At 38.4% G+C, this 18,822-nt stretch overlaps 1 protein-coding gene across 1 annotated transcript in view; it reads left to right on the forward strand.

The window, feature by feature from the left end:
• Positions 1–18,285, forward strand: part of LOC309435150 (uncharacterized protein) — a 54,803-nt gene extending 36,518 nt beyond the window's left edge. The window contains exons 14-24 of the mRNA XM_082043068.1: positions 2,495–2,579; positions 5,341–5,410; positions 8,119–8,362; positions 8,725–8,911; positions 9,740–9,902; positions 11,871–11,936; positions 12,489–12,609; positions 14,701–14,849; positions 15,142–15,285; positions 16,711–16,872; positions 17,378–18,285. Coding sequence (XP_081899194.1) covers positions 2,495–2,579; positions 5,341–5,410; positions 8,119–8,362; positions 8,725–8,911; positions 9,740–9,902; positions 11,871–11,936; positions 12,489–12,609; positions 14,701–14,849; positions 15,142–15,285; positions 16,711–16,872; positions 17,378–17,769 — 1,783 coding nt within the window. The 3' untranslated portion in view covers positions 17,770–18,285. The remainder of the gene's footprint in view (positions 1–2,494; positions 2,580–5,340; positions 5,411–8,118; positions 8,363–8,724; positions 8,912–9,739; positions 9,903–11,870; positions 11,937–12,488; positions 12,610–14,700; positions 14,850–15,141; positions 15,286–16,710; positions 16,873–17,377) is intronic.
• Positions 18,286–18,822: the final 537 nt, after the last annotated feature.

The following is an 18,822-nucleotide window of genomic DNA, read 5'->3' on the forward strand; positions in this document are numbered from 1 at the left end:
ATTGCAGGGGAGTCAGACTAGATGATACTTTAAGGTCCCTCCCAACCCCAACTGTTCTGTGATTCAGTATGGCTGTCTGGGGAATTTAGACCAAGCTGTCAAAGCAGCCTGTTGAAGAAGCCAGTAAAACTGTTGATGTCCCTGAGATGCTCCTGCCATCAGGCTCTGTAGCGTTGAGGGAACCTTTATTTTCCAGTGTAACACTATCTCTTCAGTTAGAGAAGTCTGCAGCTGCCTGTACTACAAAGCAAAGCAAAGCAAAGCAAAGCAAAGCAAAGCAAAGCAAAGCAAAGCAAAGCAAAGCAAAGCAAAAAAAAGCAAAAAACAAACAAAACAAAACAAAACAAAGCAAAAAAGAAGAAAGTCACCTCAAATCTTGCAATCTTTTGAGGATTTCCTGCCGGCTCCCCCCACGCCTGCCCTGGGGCGGAGGCCGAGTCCCGGCCGCGGCAGCACACGGCAGGGGACACGGCAGGTCAGACGGTGGTTGAAGCGAGGAGGCCGCCTTACCTGGTGCCAGCGCCTCCCTTTTTCAACAGAAAGTGCCTCTTGCCGAAAAGCCGTATTTTTTCTCAGCCTGGGTTTAATCAGCACCGCCTGCCAGCGCCGGGACAACTGCCTCCCTGCGCTGGGGCGGGGTGGGGAGGCGGCCCGGACCTGACGCGGGGCTACCTCACCGTCGCAAGGACACTCAGGTCCTCAAGCGGCAGCCGAAGGGGGTGAGGTCTCGCCGGCAGGGACAGCAGCGGCGTCGCGCTTCACGGGCTGCCAGGGCTTTTAGGAGACGGCGGTGGGGGCCCCCCCACCTCGCTCCACCCTCACCTGGCCGGGCCAGCAACCCCGCAGCAGGTAGGCAGCCGCGGGGATTCCCCTGGGCGCTGGACCGGCCTGATGGAACCCGCTTGCTCTCAGCGCCGGCTGTCTGCCAGTGATGCGGGTGGCGGGGGTTCCGCGGCGGGGGCAGCCGGCGAGGGTGGGGGCGATCGCCGTGGCAATGCCGGCCGGGCGGGGGGCGAGGGGGCGGCATTGGGTTGAGGATGGTGGGGAATTGTCGATGGTAGCGGGGAGTGCTTTCCTCCATCGGTCGTGTAACAGGGCGCTTGGCGTAAGCCAGTTTGGGATAACCTGGGGGAAAAATCCGTAGAGATGTGCTCATAGTTGTACTCTGATCTGATGTCCCATTTTTGGGTCTGTGAGGTGGCTCAGCCCGAGGTGGTGTCTCTTGGGGGAACCAAGGGCTGGGGACGAGTGAAATCTGTTTTCAAAGCTCAGCATTTTCCTCTGCAAGCCGTGTGTGTGAAGTGTCTGGGTTTCTAAGAAGAAACGTGAGAGCACCTTTTCTTTGAAGTTATTAATAAAGCTCAGCCCCCGGGTCTGGTGGGTCTCCAGAGAGTGCACAGACACCGGTGCACCTCGCCCTGCCATAGGCACCTCAGCAGTGACCGGAAGCACGGTTCCTACACCGCTGGGGAGCTACAGTCCCTTTCCAATCAATGCTTCCAGGAATACGTAAGAATTTAAATAAAGAGTATGAAAAAAAAATTCTGGTGTACCTGCTGAGGGATGTCAGCGATTCACAGAAAAATGACTGTTGAGATAGTCTCAGTACTGTAACCACATACTGACACGGGAGCTAAACCAGCTCTTCAGCACTGGCTGGATATGCCTCAACACTGAAGGAATATGTGGTTTTGTGATAATATTTCTTCCTAGATCATACAGAATCACAAAACACAGAATCACAGAATGTTAGGGATTGGAAGGGACCTCAAAAGATCATCTAGTCCAATCCCCCTGCAGGAGCAGGAACACCTAGATGAGATTACACAGGAATGTGTCCAGGCGGGTTTGGAAGGTCTCCAGAGAAGGAGATCGAAAGTGGGACCCTTGATTAAGTTCTTTTGAAGAGACATGGCATACCTTGCAGTTAACAGAAGTGTTTAAGCTAATATGAATATATATTTTTTATTATTTAAAATGTTTGTGGGCTGATGTAAAAGAAATGGTACAATACTTACTCTGACTTTCTGTCAGTTCTCTCCATTCTGAGAACAGGACTGTTGCATGTTTTGATTTGTCCATGTTTTGGATAAGACACTGAAAGAAAACGTGCCACGAGTGTGCAAAAATTAGTGAAAGCCATGATTCTTCAAAGTTCTGATGAGGTTATTTCTTAATATTTTTTTTGGATAGATCAGCTTTTAAAGGACTAGAGAGCAGAGAAAAAGGTGCCCATATAAATTCAATGACAGATTTTAATGAGAATTATGCTTTACTGTGTGCTATCATGGATGCTGTAATTGTAATTCAGGTGCGTGTATCACTGAAGATATCTTTCAGACACCTGTTTTTTTTTTTTCAATCTGAAATTGACAGAAATATTTCCTTTCAGGGTGGAACTTTATGGACATGGACTCAGATACATGGAATTTTTTCCACTCTGGAAAATTTGGACGAAGATAACTCCAGCTGAATACTGTCCTGAGTAGTGAAGTTCCACAGGTCAATTGGAGGCTCAAGATGTGGACAAAATGGCTGCAAAAAGGGAGAAATGTAGCTGTTTATCCTGGTGGAATGTGGTAGGAAAAACATTTGTGCTTGACTCTGCAGACATATGTTTGCTATTTTTGTCATGAATTATGTGAATACCTACACAGAACAGAGCCTAATTTTGCTGTTGAGTATACCTTCCACAAAAATCTAACTTTTGTCATCATGATTACTTAGAGACAAGAAGGAGTCTCCTCAGAGCAGTTCATATGTATAATTTTACACAGAGCTATAGATATTTGCAGGTCTTCAATGTTGGCAAAAGGACAAGTTTTAAATTCAAATAGATAGAAAGAACATTTAATTTATAGAGAAGCAGGATTCTGGAAGATTTTATTTCAGAACATGGTGAAATACTTCTGCTGCATCTACTGAATCTACTGATAAAGGCAAAAACTGTCTGAGAGGGCATATATGAGACAGAACAGTACAGTAAGGTTATGCTGTAATGGAACAGAGCTTATGAAAAAACAGTGATTCAGAGTCATAAAAAGTCAATAAAAACCCCCTGGTCATAAGTGAAGTCTATTCAGTCCCATTTTCTCTTAAAATTATTTCCATTATAATATTTTCATATTCTTTAAAATTGAAAACTAGAGATTTTAAGAGTTACTGTCCATCACAGTTCATGAAGGAAGTTGGAGGTTTTGTACAAACACACATAAACCCCCTTCAGTGATTTTAAAGTTTTGTGTATTTCTTTTTATGCTCAGCATTCTTGCAGGGCTCGTTCCTTCTTGCAGCTAGGCAAGAAAAGACCTGCCTGGTAATTTGAGCGGAAATTTGCAATGAGGGAGGAGGGAAGGGAAGGGAAAGAAGGAAGAAAGCAGGCACTGCAAGAGGCAGTGTGGATGACTCAATATATGGCACGCTTCTGAGTCGGTTTGGTGATGTAAAGCAGAGCAGCAGGAAGTGTCATCTTTGACTATTGTAGAAATTGGTGATCAGCTAAAGATTCGTCACAACAGGACGGGGTTCTCCCGCTCATCATTCAGTTTGAATAATTGCATTTGTCCTTTCAGAGTGCTCTAAAAGATCTGATAGGCTGAATAGAAAAAAAGCAGTAAGGAAGGCCAAGTTAAGGAACAACTTGCCAGAGGCATGCAACTAATAGATCCTTCTCCAAACATGTTAGGGATAAGAAGCCTACCAAAGAGTCCTGAGAGCCAATTGATCGTTCAGATATAACAAAACCCCTATGGGATGGGCTATAGAAAGATATGAACATAGCAAGGGGAAAAAAACTTTTTTTTTTTTTTTTTTTTTTTTTTTTTTTGTGTATTTGTGTTCATCTTGGAAGAGTATAGATTTCAGTGCTAGTACATTTTCCTATGATAATCTTCCATGGAAGGATCTGTCTCAGATTGAAAAGTCAGTAAATGGCAGTTATAGAAATAAATGATCCATAACAAAGCACCATGACTGACTGATACTCACTCTCGTGTTCTCTTGTAAATGTCTCATTTAAAGCAGCTTTGGGACCAAAAGATCAGAAAGTGATAAACTTATTTTTATCCTCCTCAAGTGATCAAAAGAGACCCAGGAAATTAGAGCCTTGTGAACCTGGTGTGTGCAGCAGGCAGCTGAATAGAAACTGCTTGAAATAATAGGACCAGTGGAAATGAAGATAAATTATGTAGGGAAGGAGTCAACAGTGACTTTTGTAAAGGGAAGTCATGGCTCTTAAACAGTACAAGTGTGTTGGAATTGTACACATGTATGTGAACACATTGCATATAGGAGACATGGTTGATACAATCTGACTGACTTAATTTCCAAACGTCAGTCAGCAGAGGCTGTCAATGAAGCCAGACCACCATAAAATATTTATTCTCATGTGTATAAAAAAGTAGGTAAAAGATAAATGCTCAGTTTTTCGGGTGGAGGAAGATCCCTACTGGAGTCTCAAACAACTCTCTTCTGCTCAGCATATATTTTTAATAATCTGGAGACAGGGAACCTGTTGCAGTGGCAGAATTTGCAAACAATACAAAACTTCAGGCTAGAACATGGAGGTGTTAATTGCAAAGAGTAGGAGAAGAATGTCATGATAGTGAATGACTCAGTAATAGGAGTAGAAGAAATCTGTTTTACAGAAATATAAAGAACATTTTAGATGAAAACATACGGGCAAAATCCTAACATCATGTGCTCAGTAGCTGGCTGAGTTTACCCAATTTTTAACACTCAATGGAGAGATCTTGGGATTTTACTACATATGCCCATGGAAATACCAGGTCAATACTCAATAGTACTCAAAGAACAAACAGATTGTTAGAAATTATTGTGAAAAACAAAGCAAACAGAAAAAATAATTGTTTCAGTTTATAAATCCATAATGCACCTATATTTTGAAGACTGTATCCAAGTTCTCTTCTCTCCTCCGCACCTCAGACAGGCTGTAACGTAACTGAAGATGGTACAGAAAAGGGTGGCAAACATGCTCAGAAATATGGAATTGGATTAGAGAGACTAAGACTACAGCTTGGGAAAGCAAGAACTGGGGAGGAGAGTGCTAGAGATGTAAAAAATCCTGAGTGGTTGACCAGCCGAATAGGAAATGTTATTTATTTTTTTTATATTTTTTTTTTCTGGTGTAATAATTAGGAGCTGTTAGGTAAAACAAACAGGCAACAGGCTCAAAACAAGCCAAAGACAATTCCTATATTTCCTGTGTCCCATATTAACTGTGTAAATCCTGTACTAACTCTGTAATGCAAAAGCTGACTTTAAATTGTGGAAGTTTATATTAGAAACCACTAATTGAAGGTTTTCTTTCAGTTTCTGCAGGGAAACGTGACAGCAAAAACATCATTTACATGCAATATCACCACAGCATTTCTGTCTCTAATTATTGCAGGTAAGTTTATTAGTGGCTATGGAAGGTCTTGTTCTGAAACTTATTTTTTCACACAAGTAATACTAATTTTGTGTGAAAATTACTGTAAAAGTCAAATGTATGCATATGCCAATGAGTTCTTTTAAGCAGTTCTAAAAGCAGGAACCTACAAAACTTATGTGATAATTTGTGTACTGTGTTATCACAGAATCATTGGTTGGAAGGTAACTCTTGAGATCATCTAGTCCAACCTCCCTGACCCCCACGGGTCAGCTACAGAAGTTTGTCCAGTACCGTGTCCAGCTGGATTTTTAGTATCTCCACAAATGGAGACCACATGACCTCTCTGGGCAATTTAGAATCATATAATAGTTTGGGTTGGAAAGGACCTTAAAAGGTCATCTGGATGGCAGTACAACCCTCTGGTGTATAAAATGATGAAATTAATTGTAGTTTTAACTTTACAGAATGTGTCCTTAGGATTTTTTCATGTTGGAAAATATAGCCATTTGATAATAATAGCACATCTAGATTTTTGTAAAATTGCTGGGCTACTCATTGCAACTGCTTGTTTCTGTCCTCCAGCTGCCAACCAACAATCCAATTTATGTTTAAAACATTTCAAATGATTCAAGTGAGTTGCTGTCATAATCTTGTCATTCCACCTGGAATCTTGCAGCAGTGCCAGACTGTTAAAAGAAAAAACTTCAGGAATTTCTGTTCCTTGAATTTCTAGCAAGCTATTTTGTTGGAAGAGTTCTGGTTTTGGTTGTTTGTTTTTTGTTTGTTTTTTGTTTTTTTTTGCCCATGAATGGACAAGCTGCAAGGTTCACTAAACCATTGGATAATATGTTTTTTGGGTAACTAAGTAGTCATATGGAAAGGTGATTATTTGGCTGCCATCCCTCCAATAAGAGAGAGTCCTGTTTTTGGCTTAATTATGTGTGTTACCTTATAAATCCTTCCTGCTCCATGGAAATAATGGAGGGGGTTGGGGGCTGGGAGCTTCAGAGAAACTGAGGCAAGAAGTGTGTAAAATAATTTAAAAAAAAGTCACTATTTCAGAGTATTAGCATGTAGTGGCAGAAAAAGTTTATCAGTTCCTGAGGCTGTAACATTTCATAACCATCAGAGTTCAATAAATCTCTCTGAGTAGCTCAGTGTTTTGAGAAGTAATTTGGAGAAGATTTACAATGAAGTGGTGAGAACTGTGTATGATATGAAATTACCTCTGATAGTTAAAAGTAATGTTGACTACAAAGAGGATATCTGGATACTGAATGGTTTAGTGCTAGAATGTCATTAAGTAAAATCAAAGGGGTACGTAAGGGCACGGAAGGGTCATAACACATATAGCAGAAACAAACACACTATATGTGTGTGGTGTGAACATTAAGTTAAGTAATAACCACTTTGGAAAAATGCTACTTTGACATCTCTGGATAAACTTTGGAAACATCAACTCTGTCATCAGTGGTGGTCAGAAAAACAGAATTTTTGGGAATGGAGTAGAGCAGAAAACAGAAAGCTTCATTGTGCTACTCTGTAACATTATAGTAAATGTGAATCAGTTGAACTCTGTGGTTCTGGTCATTCCATCTCAGAAAGACTACATAAAAAAGGTAGAGAGATGAGTGATAGTGTTGTCAGTTATGGGATGGCTTTCATATGAGAAGTCATTAATGAGGACTCTGAGGTAAGAAAAAGAGATGACTGAGGCAAGATGTGATGGAGGTATACAAAAGAATGAATATCATAGAGTAGGCAGATGAGGAAATGTTTATTTTGGCATTTCTCATTGCAAGAAGTACGTGATACCCAAAGAAATTATAAAATCCAATGAATAGTTCTTCATGCAGAACATGAGAGAAAAGAAAGGGTCTGAAAGCAAAACATTATTGTACTTGCTCTGTCTCACCCTCTTACACATTTTCCACTGGTTGATATCAGACAAGGTTTTGGGCTACACAGACACTTGCATAACTCTGTATGGCTGTTCTTATATTCTAATGAAACAAGGAATTTTAGATAAATAGAATACTGACTCTGGATAGCAGGGTCACATTCCTGAGCTTGTGCCACTTTTGCCATACTGACAAAAAAAAGTATTTCATGGTGTTGCCTTTTCCCATGTGAATCTCGTTGGATCTAGGGGCAAGAAAATAAGCTCACTGGTAAGTGCTTGTAATAACTCCTCTCTAAATGCTCATAAAATCAAAGAGTGAGTTGAAATTTCCATAGCAAACTCAATGTTTGTGCAACAGCAACTTTAACTTCAGTGTCCTCTTAGGACATTTGGATACTGAAAGCATCCTCTGTCTTGAAGACTTACTTTGACTACAGATAAGTGAAGTTAACAAATAAAGACCTTAAAAATGAAATTTGTGTGTGTGGGTGTGTGTGTTTCTGTGTATGCACGTGAAGCAGACTGGAGAAATACAAGTACTCTAGTAATTTGCATCTGAACTAAAAGGTACTTATGCAAACTGCTCCAAATGAAGAGATTCTGTTGAGTGTGAAGTCTGCATTCAAAAAACAGCATTTCATTTCAGTGACACAATGATAGCTTTGTATAACTGAGTAGTACTTTCAGTTGTGAAGATAAGACTGTATTTTTACTAGATGACTTAAGAATGGAGGTGGAAACTCTAATGAACTTTTCAAATGTAAACAAGAAATCACTTTTACAGTGTTTGAGGTTTTCTTTAATATTTATCTCTTTCCTTTAGCAAAATGTGATGCATATGATGTCATGTTGAGGGAGAGTCTTGTGCTTGATGGGCAGCCTCTTGCTATTAAGTGTTCACTGGAAAAGAGCTTGAAAAGTGGAGACTACAACTTAACATGGTATAAAGTTGGTAACCAGACAGCTGTGCCTAGAGACAAACTTTCTAGAATTCATCAGCAGAAGAATTTTATTTGGTTTCTCCCTGCAATGTTAGAAGACTCTGGAGATTATGAATGTGTCATAAGGTAAAAGTGAAAGAACTGCTACAGAAATAAGTTGCAAAGGGAATAACTTTTAGAAAACAAGTAGAATTTGGGGCGAAAAGAGAAATACTAATGAAGATGGGAGAGTGCATTCACAAAAACTAACTTTAGGTTGGGGAAAGTAAGTAGTGTTTTTATTTATGTATTTATTTATTCATTATTTTATTTTATTTTATTTTATTTTATTTTATTTTATTTTATTTTATTTTATTTATTTTATTTTATTTTACTTTTTTTTTTCTCCCAGCAAAGGTAAATCTGTTAGAGAAACTGTAAACTTCTCATCCTCTCTTTCTTCTCCAAAATGAAAAGAGGTTTATTTAATTATATTATATTAATTGCAGGAATTCGACAAACCACAGAAAAATGCGTACAAAAGTAACAGTTTTTGAGAGGACTGATGGTTTATGCTTAAATGAAAAATTCGCTGTAGAGGAGGTGGTATTCACAGTATCATCTGCAAAGGTTGTGTGTCCACACTTGGATTATTTCAAGAATGAGAACAATATTCAGCCTGTTCGTTGGTATAAGGTGAGAATGCTGTGTTTTGTTCTGTCTTCTAACTGTCCATTATTTAAAATAAGAACCACTGATATTTGTGAATTGGAAGAGGAAAACTAAAGATTTATTGTAAATAGGAGAAAAAAGCTTTAAAATCAATTGGGAGAGGATTAATGATTTTTATCTTTTAAAGGTGTACGCTTTTTTCGCCTTTTTTTTTTTTTTTTTAATTTAAGGGGTAGAAATTCAGCTTAGATGTAGGAGCTGTTGAACCACGTTGAACCAGGTGCCATCTTCTTACCTGCTACCAAAGCACAGTCAGGAATTTCATTTATGTGGAAACAGATTTAGTATGTTGTTTGTGAGAGATGGCATATCCATTATGTGCTCAATATTGTTCCACTAAATAAATGCCATTTCATGTTGCTCATGCTTATTTAAAGGCTCTTTCTGTTAGAATAATGTAGTGCCTTTTGTAGCATCCCTGCCTTATGGTTGTTCAGTCCATGTGGTACCAAGAGTATTTAAATACTTCAAAAAAATTAAGTCTAATTTTTAAGCAGTTCTTCATTGATGAATATTTTACAAATCTTGACACTTGCATCTCACATCCTTATTTCTCTAAAACTGAAGGTTGTTTTCTATAGGAAATGATCTGGAGTGTCTTTGAATTAAAAACTCAGAGTCAAAATGAAGTATGTTTTGCTTGTTATTCCACTCCCCTCACTCTTCCTCAGCCTCTGCAAGGCACCCATCCTTATGCTGCGGTACACTGAAAGTTCCAATTGCTTTAAATAGAGACAAACCCTGCAAAGAGGTAGCAGAATGAATTAACAAGACTTCTCTATACACTTTTAGGACTGCCAGCTGCTGGAAGGGAAAAGGTTTGCCTTCTCAAACAGTGATCTTATCATTTGCAATGTGAGTCTACATGATCAAGGAAACTATACATGTGAAACAATGTATACCTCCAATGGAAAACATTATAACATTTCAAGAGATGTTAGACTGACTGTAGAAGGTAAGTAGATAATTCCACTGCGTTTCTGTTCATAATGAGGACTTCAAATTTTTGTCCAAGTTTCTAAAGACTAAAGCTAAACGACCCAATTGTGTATAGGCATGTTTAGGGCTATTAGTTTTCACCTAAATATGAGGAAAAGAAATGCGGACTGAGAGCTTACATATTTTTGTCTATTGCCACTGTGTGGAAGATGTATTCCCCAGTTCAAAGTCATGGCTTGTCAAAGCTTTACTGCTCAGATCAGCTGCTAGCACCCCTAAGCAGGTGCCCTGTAAGGCTCAGTAGGCACAATACTTTCTGCTGTAACTGCACCCTCTATCCTGCCCATCTTCCTTCTCTCTCTTTTACATTATCCTCTTGCTGCAAGAACAACGAATTAAACCAGCCCAAATTGCAGCAGTATCTTGACTCTATATGTCCTGTTTCCTTCAAACTCTTGTCTCTCTGTTTTTGGTTTTAAGCTCCCCAGCCCAAGAACTGCTGATCTCTGATATCATATGTCTAGCTCAGTAGACCCTGATTTATGTTGGGGGACCACTAGCATGACAAAAAATATAGAAGAAGGCCTAACTGTAAAGCACTAACTCCTTGCTGGCACAACATTATGAGATTGAAAAGGCTGTGCTATATCAAGGTATGAAATACCAGTACTGTTATTACATTCCAGATGATGAAAGATATTTTCAGGTTTACTAATAGAATTTATTACTATTTAATGGTCCGGTTTTGTGTTAGTCTGTTTTGTCTGTGTGTGTCTATATGCATAGATATTTATATATGTGTGCATGTGTATATATATGATATGAATATGTATCATATTAATATCGTGTCATATGTATGTGATGTGGATAAACAAAATATGAGGAACATAATGTCAGATCAGCTGAAATAATAATTCTGGTCTTCAAATCTGTCCATAGAACCTTTTTCTTAGTATAATTTCAGCTCCCACTATTCAGTAGAAGCAAAATAATATCACTCCTTTGCCATAAGTGAACAAAGGCAGCTCAGTTGTTTTTAAAGTCTCCAGCTGAAGAAGTTTACATTAAAATGTGTGACTTGGGGTCCAAACAGTGCTGCAGGCCCAGTTCTTGGAAAGGAAAGGGAAGGATATATCTGGGGGATCCTGTGTGCTTCGCTACGAGGCTCGATGCTTTGTGATTTCTTTTCATTAATTTGAGCCCTTGGAGCACCTTCCTTGAATCTGAATATCTGATAGGAAATGTTCTAAAATTTCCTACAGCTGCCTGAGACAGCTGGAAATGGTATGTGTGTTTAGTGAGGGACCCTCCAAGTTGGGATTCATTTAGCCACACTGAAATATTTCTAATGTAGTTGTCTAGGTCTCCACCTGTTGATTACTCTCCCTCTGTAGCCTGTAGAGAGAAATAAGCTTTCCAGAGTGTCATATAATCTAGTCCTAATGTAAACATCTAAAAGGGGCCACGGGTGTTATATTTCCTTATATATGGAGCTGTGGGAGGAATTGTAAGGCATTTAACTAGAGTATAGAAATGAAATTTCTCCTTTATGATAGTAAACATCTAAAATAGATGAATTGCACTCCTAGGTATTTGGGTCCAGTTTGTATCTGAGGGGTGCTGGCTGACAAGCTATCCAGACTGTAGGGGCCTAATCCAGTAGATATTTACCCATTTCTTCTCAGTGCCTGTGAGTGCAATATTGTGTGATTTTTATGCCATGGAACAGCCAGACCACTGTGAGTGTGTGGAGATTTGTGGCACTACATTTGGGAAGAAGCAGAGCAAAGAATAGCATAGCTTCTTCAGAAGTGATGACTACCGGAGATATGGTACTTTCAGTATCGAGTGATGCCTGTTATAAAATTGCTGACCACCTTGTCCATAGGACAGGGTTTTTTTAGGTCATATGTGGGTTATGGAGCATAGAACACACTGCAAGTGCCCCAGGTTTTCTGAAAAGCACTTTCTTTCTTTTGATTAGTGAGTCCACCAAAAAAGCCTCCAGAAATATCTTATCCAAGAAACAACTCTATTGAAGTGGAACTTGGTAAGTAGTTTTCTTGATAAGAAAATATTATTTTGTGTCCTGGTGAAAATTTATACTCAAGGTATACCAAATTCTGTGTTTTCTTGTTATTATTTTTTGACAAAAACTAGTTCAGTGACCAGCTTAGTTTCTGCATATTGATCTTCTGAAAGAGGAGTGTTTGGGGTTGAGAGGGAAAGAGACAAGGCATGTTGCTTACAAAGCCTGGGGCTATTTCTCAGATGCAAACAAAATTGTAGGGAACCCAAGTGTCACATCTGTTTCTTTTCATCACTCTGGGAGAGATTCTAAGAACAGAACTGTCTTTGAATCTGCAGGGAAAATGGTGCCTCAGAGATAGGCACCTTTTTCCTGGATTTAGCCTCTTAAATCTTACCAGTCTCTTTTGAAACCTGGAGATGACTGAGTATATAGGCCCTCTGTTAGAGCAACTCTTCTGAAAGTGTGTGGGACCATCCTTAGCTGGTCTGTGTGGGACTCTGTGAACAGAATTGTATGGACTTTAATTAGATTATGAAAATTAACCTTTCACTTTGTAACACAATTTTATAGGCTCACAGGTTACAGTGGATTGCAATACAACAGGTGCTGATGGGTATGAGGTGTATTGGACAGGCAACGGTGTATATATTGATGTATTTTATGTGAGCAGAATTTTTGCAAGTCCCTATGAGTAAGTATATTTTCAGGTTAGAAAATACCATGTCGGCAACGAAAGTGGAACTTTCTCCCTTTGACATTAAAATATTTAGCAACATTTTTCACTTGCTTAAATTGCTTTCTTTTCAAAGGCTCTAATGCTTGCCTCCACCAATTCACGTTCTGCTTTGAAGTAGAAACTTGAAACCTAGTAGGCACACGGACTTCACATGTGATCGTGCTCTTTTTGGTCATTGTAAAATCTCTCTTAATTTCCAAGCTTGGGAAAAGGTGTTTTGTAGACTTATAATCTCATAACTGTCATACAGTTTCTATTGAGCAGACTCTGGCCTGGTAGAGTCCTCTTTCAGTTGGATCAAGCATGTCCAGGCACATGATCTTCAGACTGTTTCTTTCTTCTGCATTCCCCTTTCTCTCCACATCTGCCTCTCTGAGAGATTGCAAGAGATCAAATATGTGCTTCATGGGTGAAATTGAGACTTCCAGATTTAAGAACCTTGAGCTAAAGAAGAGAGAGATCACAGAAGAACAAAGATCAGCTGAAGAGCTAATGGAAAATTCTGTTGAGGACATTTGTATTGAGGCTTAGTGGGGTGAGATGAGAAAAGGGAGACTGATTTCCAGTCAAAACTTGAGGTTTGGGAGGAAAATGGGCTTGAACTGAGCAAAACATGAGGACAACTTGGAAATAAGGTGAGAGTGAAAAGCAGGTTAAATGGAGTTAGGACAAAAGAAATTAGACCTGACTTGAAAAAACAACTAAATGGGAGCAGAAGGCAATCTGAAAGCTTTTTAGGTATGATAGGTCAGGAACTAAAAATAGCAGGTTTTTTGTCAGCCTTCATCTCATGGTGGTGTTATGAAGAAAAAAATGTCATCAATTTTGTACTACCTGTGGGGGAGAAACTGATGAAGAAATGAGAATGATATCTTCAAAGTAAGAATATTGTTGTGAGAAATAAGTCCTCATCATAAAACAAAGGGGTAAATAAAATGATGAATTCTTTAAGCTCTCAGCAAGAGAATACTCTATACAAAAGTCATAAAGAATGTCATGTCATAAACTATTGGGCCATAATGCAGAGGCATGTGGTCACTGAATTAATATCATAAAAGCAATGTCATTTTTTGTGTTTCCTAGCACTTAAATGGTCATCTTAGCAACCATTAGTCATTTGCATTAGTGATGTTGATTCATTTATTCCTTGTTACAGTGTTCAAATTACTGTAACCTTTTGCTTAGAAAGTGATTCATCTGGTCAAAAAAATGCCCTTTATGACATATTTCAAGCTTTTATTTTTCATTTTGAATGGTAACTAGAATATGTTTTCAGGAAAGAATACTGCTTGGCTAAGTAGACTAGATAGTTAATTTTGGATTTGAGATCTATTGTTAACAAGGTAGTGGTGTCCCTCATTTTGCTGCTGGTTAAAAAGTTGTTTAGTTCACATATCAGTCACACGTCACGGTACACATGACTAACTGAATGTGCATCATAATCAGCATTTTTGTGCCCTTGTACAAGATATGGGGGTTAATCTGTGTCTTTTAATGATGCAGTCTGATGCTTTAACTGTTGCAAGTCTGTTCTGATCCATGGGGTGAAGCAGCAGTTTAGACTCTACGCCCTGCAGCTGGATTCACACTGTGAGTTGATGTTATCTGCTGTGGGTCACCAACTTTGATGTCCCCCTGTCCCAGAGCTGCTCACTGCAAAATGATGCTCTTGTATCAGGGCCTCTTTCTGTGTCATATCACATTGTGGAATTTCTCTCCACCTGCTCTTAGAGGGGCTGGGAAACTTGTAACAAGGGTTTGCTTAGGTTTCTAAGGTGTATTTCTGTACTTCAACCTATTTTCCTTTTGGGAAACACAGCTCCTGCTAAGACAACATTTTGATGTTTTCCAACATCTATGCTAAATGTCAGGAAGAGGCCAGACTGTTGTTTGGGTTTCCTTCATATACTGTTGTTGCTCATCTATTCTGAAGTGTTGTTGACATTTGTCGAAGGAAACAACCATTGTTGTGCTGCAGCTGTCAGTGATGAAGCCACTCCAGAAAGGGCTGTGCTTTTATGGCTCTGTTTGTCACCTTTTGGATAGGGAGAAAACTTCTCATGATGGACGTCCTGTGCATTCTGTGAAGCTAATAATTTCGGAAGTGAATAGTGAAGATTATGAACAGCCATTTGTCTGTCAAGCTTCAAATGCCTTTGGGCAGGCTGCGTCCTATATTATATTAAAACACAGAGGTAAGAAATACTGTTCTTTTTGAGGCCAGTGTTTGTCTTGGATTCCCCAGAAGGGGTTGTGATACCAAATGGCCATATAATGATAGAAAACAGATGGATTACAGTTTGCAGTATGTATGCATGTACCTGTCCACAGGGAAAGAGTCACTGTAGTAGTGTATTTATCATTATTTTTAAAAAGGGTAGATGGAAGTGAAACATGTAATGCTCAAAGTTGTATTATATTTGTGTGAAAGATGAAATTTGGAGAAATTCAACATTTAAAAAACATTCTGCTTATGTTTTCATGCAGTTCCTGATATACAAAGGTGGCTGGCTGGAGGGCTTGTCTCTTTGTTGATTTTAGCATTTATTACTTTAATAATCTACAAGATTTTCAAGATTGACTTGGTGCTTTGGTACCGTAATTCTGTCTGTGCCTTTGCAAGTAAGGAAGGTATGTGAGTGTGACCAGGTATGTTAGTGTAACTAGTATATTGATTTTTTTTTTTTCATTTGGTATTACTTCTAAGCAATAATTTGATTGTTTAGTAGAATGTATGTGTAATTTCCTTGAGGAATTTTCAGATACACACAAAGACATTTTGGGGGGGATTTTTTTTCAGTCATATGGGCAAAATATGTAATCATCCTTGAGGTAATAGATGCTGCACAATATTTAAGGCAGTCATGGTGAGATAGGTCAAAAAGAACTCCAGCTATTCCCAAATTAACATTTTGCTTTTTGCTTTTCTGTAGTTTGTTTACATGTAGATTTATGGTCACTCTGATGATGATCAACAGGTGTCATCAGAGCTACATCCTGTAAACCAGCTGTTTAAAGACGTGCATTAAATATTTATATTGAAAACCAGACTCCCTTTTTCTCAGAGATTAACTTTGTTCATTTCCTTTTCTTTTTTTTTTTTTTTGTAACTTCTCTCTTTCTCTCTTTTACCCAACACTTTCCTTCTAAGTCCTGTCAATTATGATGTTTACATGCCATGCCAAAAGGAAAAAAATGCTGTTAGTTCTTTATTCTGTGATTCTTCTTATGTGTTTTAATTGCTATGGTGTACAAAAATGGTGTGAAAAATAGACATTAGTGCAACATTCTAGATATTTTGTGTGGCAGCACTCAGAATTAGACTGTCTGAAGTTCCCCATACCTTGAAAGTAAACGGATTATGTGTATTGGATTGTTAACGTTTACTCATGGCTGTTCTAAATGTTTTTTAAAAAAAGTCATTTCAGTTTCTGGTTTTCCAGAACACTTTAATATGAGTTCTAATGAAAAAAAAAATTATCAAAGAAACTATGTTTTCTAGCTTGTTGAACTAAACCTAACTTGTCGAGTTAAATCTGATTTTGGTTTGGTTTCTTCAAGCCTGTTTATTATACAATTTAAACTCTCAAAACCTTAGCTGCCTTGTGGCCTTCTATAATATCTATCTTTCCCGCACAACATTTTTACAAGAAAGAATTGTTATTTTCCACCCTTTCCTGTGATTAGTCAGAAGTGGAGATAATTGCTGTTGAATTTGTTTCAGGAGAGGTGGTAAAGAAAGTCCTGCAAGAGGACACTTTCTTCATGTCCTGCCACCTCTGAGGTTGGGGGCTCCTTCCCGCAGGTGCCAGGTCCTGCATCCAGATGGTTTGCTGGCCCATCCATCCCTGTGATGGGAAGTCAGGTTCCGTGGTTGATCATCTTTCTTTTGATTTGTAGGGCATTTTAGGGAGCTTTGACATTTTTCTGTCAGACAGGTGAATCAGCCTCTCATTACTGTTTTTAACAGTCCAAAATGAAAGCTTGCAATAAAGGGATGTTGCTTTTTTTTTTTTTTTAATAATTTATTTATAGAAACATTTGTGTTTGCTTTAGATGGGAAAGTCTACGATGCGTATGTCCTGTACCCAAAAAGCAATGGAAGCAGAAGTTTCTATCATCTGGAAACCTTTGTTAGTACAATACTCCCTGATGTTTTAGAGCAACAATGTGGATATAATCTCTTTATATCAGGAAGGGATGATTTACTGGGAGAAGGTATGCTTTGGTTAATAGAGTTAATAGGTTGCCTTTTGACACATTGTTCTTGGGTTAGAATATTATATATGTGATTAAAAACCACACAATTTTGGAAAACAAAGCTGTGTTTGTCTACTTGTAATGGAACATTTGTCCATTTTTCCAATGGACAATTTTTTTATGTTTCTTTTTTTTTTTTTTTTTTTGCTTACCAAAAATTCTGTTCTGATGTTATGAGAGTCTGCACTTTCTTTCTAGTAATGAACAAATGAGGATTCAGCAGAATTAATAATACTATTGAGTTTTTGAACAATATTTGCTCCTGGTGACTAAAGAAAACAATTTTTATCAGTAATTTTATGCAATGGATCATGAATCATGAATGGCAATGTGGAAATCTTAAACCTAACGGTTCTCTGAGCCACCCACTGCTCCATATATGTGCAATTTTAGAATCAAGAAATATTTTACAACAGTTGTAAAGTTTCTATGCAAACTTTGTTTGTTTCTTCGTTACTTCCAGCTGTGATCAGTGTTACCGATGAAACCCTTAAACAAAGCAGAAGACTGATGATTATTTTGGGACCAGAAACATCTAATAGCTGCCTGTCAGAAGACACTTCTGACCAACAGCTAGCTATGTATAATGCTCTCATCCGTGATGGGATTCAAGTGATTCTTATAGAACTGGATGAAATACAGGACTACACAAGCATGCCAGAATCAATCAGATACATTAAGCAAAAACATGGAGCTATTCAATGGAAAGGGGACTTCTCAGAGAAATCTTGTTCAGCAAATACAAGATTCTGGAAAAATGTGCGCTATCAAATGCCATCCAGGAAGAAGGTATCTTATTCTGAAATGTATTTGTTGCCCCTAAGTCTGAACAATTCTACAGCAAAGAGAAGTTGAGATGTACTTATTAAAGTAATACTAAGAAGGTGATTCTGAAATGTTATTTTTTGTACACGAAGTCTTTTAATTACAAAGTAGATGTTTTCTTCAAGGAATAAAAACTACTCATCCCTTCCCCAAATTACACCCTAAAAGAAAAACTCTGTGCAACTTTATTTCTGTTATGGGTTTTGGATAGTGACACTATTTCTTGTGTTAGTCTCGCACAGATATCAGAAGTAAACATCGCTGATGGTGGTAGACTTATAAATAGTCATAGTCCACACAAATGTAATAACCACTGAAGAAGCAGCTGTGGAGTCCATGTTTAAAAATTGAAACTGCAGTTGCTTTGAAATGAAAAAATATGAATGACACTAGGATTTGCTGAACTGCAGATAAGTACGTTGTTTTGTATGCAGTTGTGTTGCTGTTTTTTTTGTTTCTTCTGTGAATATGCTGTTATGATTGTTAGCCACATTTTCATAGTTCTTTTCAGAGGTTTGCTACAATATTCAAGAATAGCATTTTCCCACAAAACGAGACTCCTAAAGACTCTTAAGTAAAGACAGATAGATGATTGTGAGTCAGCATTTATCTACCTGATACTTTCCTTTAAACAAACACATTTAGTATGATTATATAGGCAGTTTAGTATTCTTGTGTGAAAATGAGCATGAGAGAAAGGTTTCATTGTCCATGACAACACACCGCAGTGTTGCCTCATCTCTCCTCAAAGCTCTAATACAGATATTGATCCCTTTTGCATATTTTTGCTCATTTTATGTAACGTGAATATATACAAACTCCCTGAAAGACAGGAAGGGCCACTTTCAACTCCCCAAGGTATTTTTTCTCTCTTTGAGAATGTTATTTCCAATACCCATACTGTTTGGTTTTTTTTGTTTTCTGCGTTTCAAATATGCACAATTACCTATTTCTTCTGTGCCATAGAAGTCTGTGATTTGGACAAGCAGTAGGATTTAGGAAAAAAATTTGGGCTCTTATCCTAGAAGTGTACCCACAATGTATCAGCTAGATCTGTAGTTCCCAGGTAAGGTGTGCCACAAC

Source organism: Streptopelia decaocto (genome assembly GCF_964273445.1).
Source record: "Streptopelia decaocto genome assembly, chromosome: 1".
Lineage (NCBI taxonomy): Eukaryota > Metazoa > Chordata > Aves > Columbiformes > Columbidae > Streptopelia > Streptopelia decaocto.